The sequence below is a fragment of the Miniopterus schreibersii genome (assembly GCF_964146895.1).
Source record: "Miniopterus schreibersii genome assembly, chromosome: 15".
NCBI classification, from domain to species: Eukaryota; Metazoa; Chordata; class Mammalia; order Chiroptera; family Miniopteridae; genus Miniopterus; species Miniopterus schreibersii.
The window spans coordinates 33,061,565-33,073,889 of record NC_138115.1 but is presented as its reverse complement, the minus strand read 5'-3'; the positions used below and the strand labels follow the sequence as shown (position 1 = coordinate 33,073,889).

At 36.5% G+C, this 12,325-nt stretch overlaps 1 protein-coding gene across 10 annotated transcripts in view; it reads left to right on the top strand.

Moving 5' to 3' along the window:
- The window catches only part of ANKRD28 (ankyrin repeat domain 28), a 116,937-nt gene that overhangs the window by 47,333 nt on the left and 57,279 nt on the right, over positions 1 to 12,325 (top strand). For 9 of the 10 annotated variants that reach the window (XM_081159452.1, XM_081159447.1, XM_081159448.1 and 6 more), the window contains one exon: positions 5,159 to 5,237. In XM_081159452.1, the coding sequence (XP_081015578.1) occupies positions 5,159 to 5,237 (79 nt within the window). Of the gene's footprint in view, positions 1 to 5,045; positions 5,063 to 5,158; positions 5,238 to 12,325 lie in introns of those variants that run through there. The other variant, XM_081159451.1, reaches the window with a different exon arrangement.

The window sequence follows — 12,325 nt, the reverse complement described above, 5'->3', positions numbered from 1 at the left end:
CGGCAGTAGTCTTACATACATGTGCTGCTCGGTACTTAGCTGAGTACACAAGGGAATATTCTGCAGTTCTCTGGGATTCTCTCCTTGTACCACCCTCTACCCTCAGTTACTCTCCTGAGAATTCTTTCACATCCTGTGTTCTCCCCAGACTGTCAGCTCTGTCTGAATTCAGGGAAATATGCCTATTATACATACCTCTGTAAAAGCCATCGAGAAACATTTTACTGTTTGAAACAGCTGACTGACATTCTACTGAATATTTTCAGACTTAAACTTCACATATTTTGTGAAATGGCGGTTTTTTTACTAGAGTCCAGCAGTATTTTTGAAACAGAAATTCTATATATTAGTTTTCTGAACAATTGTGTTGGTTTGATAATTAAAATTTCCCAATTATAGATGGCATCACCTCTACTTTGTCTTATGTTGTAGGACCTGGTATTGGTGTGTAATTTTGATGTTTTATTTTTTATTATGAAAAGTAAGTAAGCCTTAGCCTAGGAGTATCTGATTTCTGCTAAATTTGTAGAAGAAAGTAAATTCAGTATTTAAAGTGGGGTGCTGTGTGGATTTGTCTTTTTAATATTACTGCTGATGGAGCGATGTCTAGATTACAACATGAATTAATACCTAGACTCTATAAATACAATTTGCCCCAGGGTTAAATACCATGCCTTCCATTTTTTAGGATAGTTAGGAAAGTGATCTTAGAGATGGAGAAGTTAAATCATCTCTTATGAATTGTTTATTTCTGTAATTTTCTATTTAATATTTTTGGACCAAGGTTGACCATGGGTAACTAAAACCACAGAAAGCAAAACCATGAATAAAGGACAACTGCTGTACAGGTGACAACCTGGACTTGCTATTGGTTTCTGAAGAGGGGGTGGCAGTCTTGTAGGACTAAAGCCTTAATCTGTGGGATCTGATGCTATCTCCTAGAAGAGTGTGTCAGAATTGAGTTGAGTGCTATGTTGTAGGACCTGGTATTGGTGTTCATGTTGGAGCATTGCTTGGATATGTGGAGGGGAAACCTCCAGACATTGGAGTTGGATGCAGGACGCTGACACAGTATTTCATTATATGGTTGTACAGGTACAAGACCTCATCTGATAATGTTCATAACTGATAGTTGATAAGTTTATCAAAGTCTGACAGAATCATAAAAAGAGATCTTTAAGCATTTTGTTGTAACAGTGTGGAGTTCACTGTTGTCTTCCTTACATATACCGTGCCCCAATACATTATCTATAACTCCCATTTTGGATTTAAGTGATGTGAGAATTTAGACACTTAAGAACTAAATTTGGGCCCTAGCCAGTTTTGCTCAGTGGTTAGAGTGTCACCCCACAGACTGAAGAATCCCAGGTTCCATTCTGGCCAAGGGCATGTTACCGCAGTTGCAGGTTGCAGGCTCGATCCCTGGCCCCAGTTGGGGCGTGTGTGGGAGGCAACCAGTCAGAATGTCTCTCGCACATTGATGTCCGGGCCCCCCCCACACACACACTCTCTCTGAAAAGCAATGGGAGAAATATCCTCAGGTGAGGATTAAATAATAAGAATCAAACTTGGGCCAAAGCTTCTCCATAGGTTTACTGTTTGATTTATTGTTTCAATTGTCTCAGCCATACCCAGTTCAACAGCACTTTTTTTTTTTTTGGTAGCTTGATTTATTGAGCCTTTTTATAGTATTTAATGTAGTGGTCATGGAAACTGTTTGCTTTTTTAATTCCTACTTCATCAGTTTAGATAATATTGAAATAAATTTTGTAGTTATGATTGCAGGTACAGTTGGCACAAACAGTTGTGATAACAAACACATCTTAGTCTTGATAAACAAATACCCAGTGGTCGGAACAGAAGTGCACGGTCCTGCCCTGGCAGTGTGTCTCAGTGGTCAGAGTGTCTGGCTCAAGCACTGAAGGGTCATGACTTCGATTCCCAGTCAAGGACAGGTACCTGGGTTGCAGGTTCATTACCTGGCCCCTGCCTGGGCCCATGCAGGAAGCAACCAATCAATGAGTCTCTCTCACATCAATGTTTCTCTTTCTCTTGCTCACCCTCCCTCTTTTCCTCCCTCCCTTTCACTCTCTCTAAAAATCAATGGAGCCCTGGCCTGGGTGGCTCAGTTGGTTGAGCATCTTCCCAGGCACTGAGAGGTCTTGGGTTTGATTCCTGGTCAGGGATAGATCCCCAGGAGGGGGGGTGTGAGGGGCAGCCGATCGATGTTTCTCTCTCCTTGCCTCTCTCTCTAAAGTCAATAAGGACATATTTAAATAAATGGAAAAATGTAAATAAGTAAGTAAATAAATAAATGGAAAAATATCCTTGAGTGAGGATTAACAACAAACAAAAAAAGTGCACGGTCGTATTAGTGGTAGTGTAATAGTCAAAATACTTGGTGTGCCAAAGTCCCCATTAGTTTTACACAGAAAACAGAGAATATTGATTGATCATATGAGTCAGTTAAATAAAGGCTGGTTAAGAGCTTCTTGTCTTTCATAATTCTAGATAACCATTTCTCTATTGGTGCGCATTTAAATTGTTTCCACCATTTTGTTTCCTAAGATGATCAATAAATAATCTTTTGTTTGCACACAGATAGAAATATCTTTAGCTAAGAAAAGGTTTTTTTAATGGAATTAGCGTATGTAAGGGGATAGTCATTTTTTAATTTTTGTATTTTTAACATATCTTTATTGATTTCAGAGAAAGGAAGGGAGAGGGAAAGAGAGAGATAGAGAGAGATAGAAACATCAGTGAATGATGAGAGAGTCATTGATCGGCTGCCTCCTGCATGCCCTCGACTGGGGATCAAGCCCGCATATGCCCTGACCGGGAATTGACCGCCATCTCCTGGATCATAGGTCAATACTCAGCCTCTGAGCCACGCTGGCCAGGCTCATTTTTTCATTTTAATACATTTTACTGAAAGGAATCTTAAATATTTTTGTTCCCCAAGTTTTAATATTTAATTGTATTAAATTTAAAGATAATAGGTTAAATTTTTAATGGACCGATTTGTTGCCTTTTTTTCTTAAATTGCCTTTTAGAGAGAGAAAACTATGTTCGTGAGTCAGAAAATACATCAGTAGTACTCAAGGCACTGAGTCATAGAATTCCGGACATCCCTCACATATAAATGACTCACTGTGTGTGTGCTGTTTGCATGGTTTATCCTGTGTAGGAGACATGTTTCTCAATTTTAGTAAGTCTGTGATGATATTTAAACACTGGGGAAGTTTGCTGTTTAATGATTAACACTGAAAAGCCTTAAGCCAAGGATCCTTTTATTAAAATGACTAAATTGGGACTCAGCTTTCAGTAAAGTCTGATATTTTAGTGGCTCTGTTTTAGCTTTTTCAATGACTAATTGTTCAGTAATTTCTGTGCAAAGGATTCTGTTTGCTGGGATATATACTGGAATACAAAACATGGTCTTGTGGAAATTCATTGTGGTTAGAGGGACTAGAACTCTTACCAAACAACATTAATAGCCACTGACCAGTCTCCCTTTACTGGAGTGCCTGTTACTATTATAAGGACAAAAACAATATTATAAATGTATTAAAGTTATTTGAAGAAGTATATGAAAAGCTAGTGATGATTGTTATATCTTTATAATACCTTGATGTATTACAGCTAAGCCTTTTTTGATGGCATGTGAATATTTTTAACCTCTCTTTTGACTAGCAGTTTTTCCTAATTTATCTCAGTAGTCTTAACTATCCTTTCTTAGAGTCATTGGGGTATTGACTAACTGGAAAATTATTACAATGTAAAATAAGTTTTTTTCATTGTTTTAAATCTTGAAAGTGACAGTATTCTGATATTGTAGGAGACCCCAAAATATGATACCTATTCAAAGAAGTATAATTTTTAAGCTATTAAGAGAAATTGTGGTCCAGGTTGGTGGGGTAACTCTGTTCTATAGGATCATTCAGGATGGTGTTGCTTGACACGTTTCTGGGATATTGGCCTACTTGTGCATAGTCAAAGCTGGCTTAGTTTCACATCTGCCTTCCAGCCTGTGGGAAGTGAGAAAGTATTAGTGGAAATTCATTGTGGTTAGAGGTACAAGAACTCTTAGCTTACCAAACTACATTAATAGCCACTAGACCAGTCTCTCTTTCCTGGAGTACCACCATCTCTAAGGTGGTACTCTTTTTAGTTGAAGATGACCTGAAAGTTGTGCCTTTCACTTCCACTATTGTACTATTGCTCCACACTAAGTAACAAAACCTCAAGGCAGCCTAGGAGTGTATGCTCTCTGCTAAAATTTTATTCCTATAGAAAAGGGGGAAAGGGACAATTGAAAACTGCTAACAATCTGTCACAAAAACCTGTATCAAAAAAAATTGGATGTAAATTTCAAAAGAATTATTTCTAAATGAATAGCCTTCTCAGATGCAACTGAGTCAGCAACACTCTGTTGTAACTTTAGATGAGATGTAAATATGAATTAAAAATCCTAGAATGTGACTTTACCTAAGATCTTGCTTCTGAAACCGGAGAACGTTGTTTGAGAGGAGAAAGTACACGAAGCTATACATTAGATATAGCTTCTCTTCCTGGAGGAAGATTTGGAAAACTGCATTTTTGGTATTTAGAAAGGGAAGAATATATATTTAGAGCCAAAAATGGAATTGGCGGGAACTTTAAGGAAAACCTTAAGATTGCTTTAAGGGATAATTTCAGATCCCCATAGGTAGTTTCCCTTTTTGCCATTATGGGCACTCCTGTGGAAGCATTTTCATAAACAAAAATTTTGGTTGGTTAAGATTTGTTTTATTAGGTCAACAACTCTAAACTGTGTAAAATTATGGAAACACATTGATGGGGGGAAGGATGCAGTATGAAGTAAAGAAAATTTTCCTGTGTATTTCAGAAGCCTAGGTATCTTTATTCAAAGAAAGTCTAGGAAGCTATTTCTCTGTCATCTTAGATTTTTATTTTATTATTTGATATACTTAATACCATTTTTTAAAAGCCCTTTTTTTTCCCCTTCTCCTAGCAAGAAAATACTCTGGGACTTGCAGACTAGACTAGCGTTGTGGAAATAGTAAGCTGGTAGTTAAGTGGTTTTTCTTGATTTAAAGAATATTAAAATGAACTTTCTACGAAAACTTACGTGCCCCACCTCTCCTTCCTGTCACAGGACAATGAGAAGAGAACTCCACTGCATGCTGCTGCCTATCTCGGAGATGCAGAGATCATTGAACTGCTTATTTTATCTGGTATGGTAAGCTCTGTATAATAGCACGTTATGCATATTTTTGTCATAGTTAATATATCTAATTGACTGTTTCTTTATATTTGTTTAATAAGTGAAACTTTTTTGTTCATTCTACAAACACTGATCTCAGATCATATGCCTGGTACTGTTCCAGAGGTTAGTGTATATTAGAGAACAGAACAGATCACTGCCCTTGTGGAACATATATTCTAATAAAGAAAAACCAGCTATAAATACAAGTAAATTTTACAGTATGTTAGAAGGTGGTAAGTGCTATAGGAAAATGAAAAAGTAGATGAGAATAATGGGGTGGGTGAGCATTATATAGGATAGGCTGTTATATAGAGTATTCATAGTGATCCTCATTGACCATGAGTTACTTAGCGATGATTCTAGTTCGTCAAGGGGGAGGTGATGGTTATTTAGTCAAGTACATCAGTGGAGGTAATAAGAAATGGCATGATTGTAGATATATTTTGAAAGTGATATCAGCAAGATTTCTGTCTTTAAGTAGCTTTTATCTAATTCTGTTTTAGGGCCTGCAAAACACATTTTAGGGAATTGTACTTTATTTTTTAATTTCTTCTGAACTGTTTAAGACTTTATGATATGAAGTAATGGTACAACTGTCTCTCATAAAATAGCTCCTATTGTGGTCAGACTGCCTGTAGTCATGAAACAGGCAGTCAAACAGAGCTTAGAAATTATCTGTGGTAGCCAGATTATTATAAATGATACTTATTGAGAAAGGATGCATGTGCTTGAATTGTACCTGTGTTGCCAGATAGCACAGATATGTGCATAATGAATGCAGTGGGAGAAACAGTAGAATAATCCCTTTGATATTTGGGAGAAGGAGCACTGAGAGAAATTTTGAATGACAGTCCTATTAAATTGTAGCCTAAACAGAATTTTGCTTTTATAAATTCATAAAATTTTTAAAATCTGATTTTTAATAATGAATTTTATAATCAGATGGAATTAAATATAGTTAAATATGGACCTAGCTAATATTATGTTAGTTTCTTCATGAATAACTTTATCACTGATGCACTTCCTTGAACATACCTGTTCTTCTATGGATGCTAACTTACTAGTTTTCAGCTGAAATTTACTAGCCATAAGAACCCCCTCAGTTCAAGAGAAAAATTGGATTTTCTCATAATTGAAATGCCTTTGGCTTTAATATGAACTAATGGGATACAGGTTAATATATGGAGTTTTCTTTACAAACATTGTCCAAAAAACAGTTTTATGTTAAGGAATAGCTATAGAAAAAGTACAGTTCCAGTTAGTTTAATGTCTAGGACTTTAAGAACTCTACTGATGCATTTGAATACAGAATTCTGTTCATTTACTTTCATTTTAACATAAGGATTATGACTCAACATAGAGGGATATTTTTCCCCCATTTTAAATTTTTATACCTAGGAGAAACTTTCCAAATGCTCATACTTTGACTTAATCTCTTCCTTTTAAAATGAATATTTACATCAAGGATATCTAGTTAGTTATAGGAAGTTGACTTTCTGGTATTTATAAGTATGATAGTCCAGTGAGCCTTATGAGCATAATAGTGTCAGATGTCAGCTTTGAAATAAGTGTGTGAAAGAAAGCTTAAAGTCTTTTGAATAATTTAGATACAGATCATGTGTAAAATTAACTATTGTACATGTATAAAAAACTATTTCAACTCTTCTTCGAAAAACTACTTTTAATATTATATTGTATTTTACCAGTTTCATGAGGTAATAGCTCATGTAGCTTTACTTTTAAAAGGAAAAACAAAGTTCTAAATTAATTAATTTGATAAAGAATATAATTAAATACCTGGAGATAAAAATAGGCAACAAATTAAGCTAATTTGGTTGGAGTTAGTAATGAAAATAGTGTAGAAAAGTTTAGGGGAGGTTATTACTCTTGCTCTTCATTACCAATAACATGTTACATTAGGTTAACCTTAACTAGTGTAGTCTTAAGAAAATTAAGCAATGTGAAATAATCCCCACATAGTTCTAGCATTATTCAAAAGTGATGATATGCTTCAATAGGAGCACACAACAAAGTAAATTACTATAATTTCCTATTATAAAAACTACTTTGGCATCTCGCAGGGTTATTTGTTCCTAAAATATTTCTTTAAAATGAAAAATAAAGAGTATAAAAAAGTTGAAATCATTCTATAAAGCCATGTTTCACCCATGTTCATTTTTTATTATTTCCTGATTTTCTATGTTGAGAAATTAGAAAATAACTTCTAATTTGTTTCACACTTGTGTTTTCATTGTCAGGAATTATGACTTCACCTTCTGTCTTCTAATAATTTCTACTGTTTACCCACACACACATACAGCCTCTGTCTTTATCCATATTTCATCTATTCCCAAGTTTTTTATTTTGACTTAGCTCTTGGTTGAATAGACATTATCATCAAGTAATTTTTGTTTTCATATTTTCAGTAAGAGCTAATGAATGCCATATTTCCCAGTATCTTATTTATTTGGGAATGTTGCCTTTTTTAACTGAAGGGTAGATTGGCTAGAAATAAAATTCTCAATCCACACTTTTTTCTCTCAACTTTGTAGATGTTACTCCAGTATCTTATAGATTTCATTGAAAGTCTTGGATCAAGCTCTTCTCTGCTTATCATTTCCATCCCCCCACACCACCCACCACCACCATGGTTACTCTTCTGCCTGGATGCCTACAGGAGTCAATTCTTTATTCCTAAAATTCAGTACTAACTTCATTAGGCTAAATCTGTGGATTATTTTTTCTGAGACATAATATGAAGCTCTACTTTTAGTTCTGAAATTTGAGTTTCTTATTTCATTTATATCTTACATTAAATCTTTGAATATTTTCTTTGTGCTTTTTTATCAGTAAGTTTTTCTATGTGTGTTTTTCTACTAAGTTGGTTCTCCTTCATCTGTATCAGCTTTTCTCTGAATGTAATTTTGTATTTTCCATTTAGTTGTAGGTTATTTCCTTATACTTGTCCTTCATTCAACAAATATTTAAAGAGCATGTCTGTGCCTTAGGTACTATTCTAGGTACTGTGGGTACAGCAAATAAAATAAAGTCCCAGCCTTTATGGAGTTTATGTTTGGGGGAGACAGTAACAAGGTAACATATATATATAGTTTGTCTTATGGTGATACAAAATTAGAATAGTGCGTGTTGGGTGGGGTCAGTTGCTATTTTATGTAGTGTTATCAGGAAAGGATAAAAGATAATATGACATTTGAGGAGATGACTGAAGAAATTAAGGCAGCGAGCCTTGCATACCATGCAGATATTTCAAGGAGATTGAGAGATCAGCAAGAATAAATGCCATGAGGTGGCAGCATGTTTGCAGGCAGGTGAAAGCAGCAGTAGGAGATGAAGCAGAGAGATGGGAAGGTCCCAGATTATGTGTGGCTTTGTGGACTGTGGTAAAGACTTACTTTGGCTTTGAAAGTGATATTAAAAAACAATGGAGAGTTTTTATTGGAGTGACATGATTTTTAAAGATTCACCTTGACTGTGGCTTCAGATTCTCGGCTTTGTGTTAAATTGTGTTTGTGCTCCTTTTATTGTTTCTAGACTTTTATCTGTCATTGCCTTATTTTCCTTTTGATTTTCCTGACCTCTACCAGGTGTCTCTCTCTGTGTTGTCTTACCTCTTCCTTGGAACTCTTCTTTGAGGTTTCTCTTCAGAGCTTAATTTTTCTGAAGCTGTGTGTAGAAAGCAGTTTGCAAGTTCATTCTCTCCTTTCCTGGGATAATTACTTTCAATTGTACCTGTTACCTGTATTTTGTTTGGTTTACTCTGCTCCCTTATATCTTTGTTCTAGTCCTGTCATGGGTACTTTCAGATTCTTACATATTTTTGAGGAATACGCTTCTCTCCAGAACAGCTGTTTGCTGAAGAATGGAGTAGGGAGGGGCAAAAAGTGAGCATCCGTTAGGTTTGTTTTCTTCATATAGTTCTCAAACAAAATGTGTTTTCTCTCAGTCCTAGCAGCAGACTCTCTTTCTTTAGTTCTTGATGTACTTAGGGGTAGTAGGGGTGACTTGACAGCTCCTTAGATCACAGGTTCCTAGGGAGTGATCTCCTGGTGATTGGCTTTTACCCTTCATCTCTAGCTGGGTCAGAAATGCTAACGATGTCTGCTTGGTCCCCCCTCTAGTGCTGCCCCACCTTGTTCTTCTGTGTTATAAAGTGAGAATTCTCGGGAGTTTCTCCTGTGGAGAACCCACACAGCCCGTTCAAAAGATTGTTAGATGGGGATTCTAGGACATAGAGAAAAAGGGGCCGATGGATATACACACAAGCACGCTCCCTTAGAAGACTCAATAGTCTTTCCAGGATCCGAAGAAGCTCCACTCGACTGTCCTTCCGCATTTGGTAGGAATTCTTCATAGTTTGGTTTGTGGTTTAACTGTTTTCTTGTGTTGAAGATGGTATTTCTTCACATCCTCTTTTATATTTTGGTGAGTTACTTAAAAGAGTAATACTGTCTTTAACCTAAAGTTCAGAACTAAATTCATTGGAAATCAAATATTTGCACATGATGCAACTCAGATTTGTTAGGATAAGGGGTATCACTTTTGACATGTTCCATCTAATCAAACTAGTGAATCCTTCTGTAGAACTTACAGTAACACTAGAGTCTAATAGAATTAATGTCACAATTATTGTTGACGAGGGTGAAATAAGAGGAAACTGATTGCTTACTGTATCTCAAATACTTGCTAAATTTAGCTTTCTCATTTATCTCATTTTTGTCCTCTCTACTGTAAGGAAACGAAAGCATTTAGAGATTTAGGGCTGAACATTGTACTGCTGATTAAAACTAGAGCCAGCGTTCAGACCCAGGCCATCTGACTACAGAGTCCATATATTCTTAACTCCGCTATAATCTGAATGGCTCTTCCTCCCCTCTGCACTTTACGCCCACCCACACACACATACACACACACTACTCCCCATACCCCAGCATTTAGTAAAATTTGTGTAGACAGTGACTTTATTGAAGAACTTCTGTTTTAAGGACTAAATTTTTTGGCTCCGTAAGTATGGATACTTTTATGGGAGCTATTCTGTTCATACAAGCATACCTCAGACCAGAATAAAGAAAGTATCTCAGTAAAGCTAGTCTTTGCTGGTGGAAGGTCTTGCCTTCAATTTGTAAAAAAACAAAACGTAACACCTGTGAAGCACAACAAAGCAAAGCACATTAAAACAAGGTCTGCCTGTATTTAAAACCAGAGGTCTAGCAGTACCTCAGGTTGTTTTCATCATACATTAGGTGGTTAAATAACTGTGTTGTATAAGGCATTAGTCACAAGTTCATTTGCTTGGCCTTTTATAGAAAATATAGTCCTTGATAAGGAAATACCAATATTATGTTTTTGTTATTAGGAATTGAACCTAAAGTATGTGACCCTTGAAAGCCTGTAATGCTGGTACACTAGTTCACTAGGGCTGCCACAACAAAGTACCACAAGTTGAGTGCCTTAAACAACAGAAACTTATTTTCTCACAGCTTTGGAGGCTAGAAGTCCGAGATTAAGGTGTTAGCAGGGTTGGTTCCTTCTGAAGGTGGTGAGGGAAGGAACTGTTCTCTTTGGCTTATAGATGAGCACCTCCTCCTTCTGTCTTCTATCTGTACATGTCTGTTCAAATTTCTTTTGCTTATAAAGATACCAGTCATATTGCAGTAGGGACCCATCTAATGACTTCTGTAAAGACCGTATTTCCAAATAAGATTATGTTCTGAGGTGCTGGGGGTTAGGACTTCAGTGTATGAACGGGGGGGGGGGGTAGTTATGGTGTCCACAACTCCCTCTTAAATGATACAGTGCAGCTACTGTTGTTTTTCCCCAACATTATAGTTGGAAAAATGGAAATGTAATTGCCTTTTGTTTATTCCACTCCCAACCTGAAAAAAGAATCTGAAGCTTTTGCCACTGCTTTTGGTAGCCAGCCAAAGGAAAGCATTATTTCCAGTTTGGGAAGAGTAGTGAAAGTCCTTGGCTCCTGCCCAGTTACTGGTTATGGACTATCTGCTCTGTTGCTTAGGAGCAGAGAAGAGAACTATTCTCTGCAAAAAGAAGTTTTAGAAAATTACTAGTGGGACTGTTTATAATTATTACAAACACATATGAAAAACTGAAATAACTTTAATAGTATCAACTATCAGGTACTCAGCCTAGATCAGAGGATGACAGACTTTATGAAAAGGACCTTACAGACACTCTGGTAACTACTCAGATCCTTTAATGTGAAAGCTGCATATTTCACACTTAAATGAATAGGTGTGATTCTGTAGCAGTAAAACCTTATTTACACAATAGGTGGCTGGCAGCTTATGGGCTATTATTTGAAGACCCTTGGCATCGATTATAAAGATACTACATCACCTATTTAATGTTAAAGTAGAGCAGGGTACTTAATAGTATGAAATAATTTATCCTGGGTATTTCAAAATAGCATAGAATGTTACAACAAAATGGATCTTAGAGATCATTAGCACAGATCAAAGAATTGGCAGGTGTTGGTGACTGATTAGGAACAAAGCAGGTGGGTCAGTTATCTTGCAGAATGAGACCTAGAGTTAAGTGGGATACTCTGATTTGAATGCCTGAGTCTTCGAACTCACTTTGCAGAAACAGGAGCTCCCTCTATTGTTTTAACCTGCAGCCCATCCTCCCTCACCCCCATCTCCCTGCCCCATAATACACAACATACACACACATACACATGTAGGTGGCAGGGATTATGATTAACAAATGAAGCCCTAGGCTATGGGTTAACAGCCCCAGGCCACACAGCCTATTGGTTACAGAACCATTGTTAGATCACAGGTCCCACTCCTGGCATCCTTCTGCTGACCCCTGACTGCCTTCTCATACGTCCAGACCTCTCTTCAACTGCTCTGCTATCTAGAGCCCAGAATAGACTGATGTAACTAAATCAGATTTTTTATTTTTTTAAATTACTTTCTGTTTATCTCTAAATGAGCTAGTCGTTTATCTAATTCTGGATATCTTACCTTAAATAACATTTTCCTTTAAAAATTATTTCAGAGTGTATTTTTATAT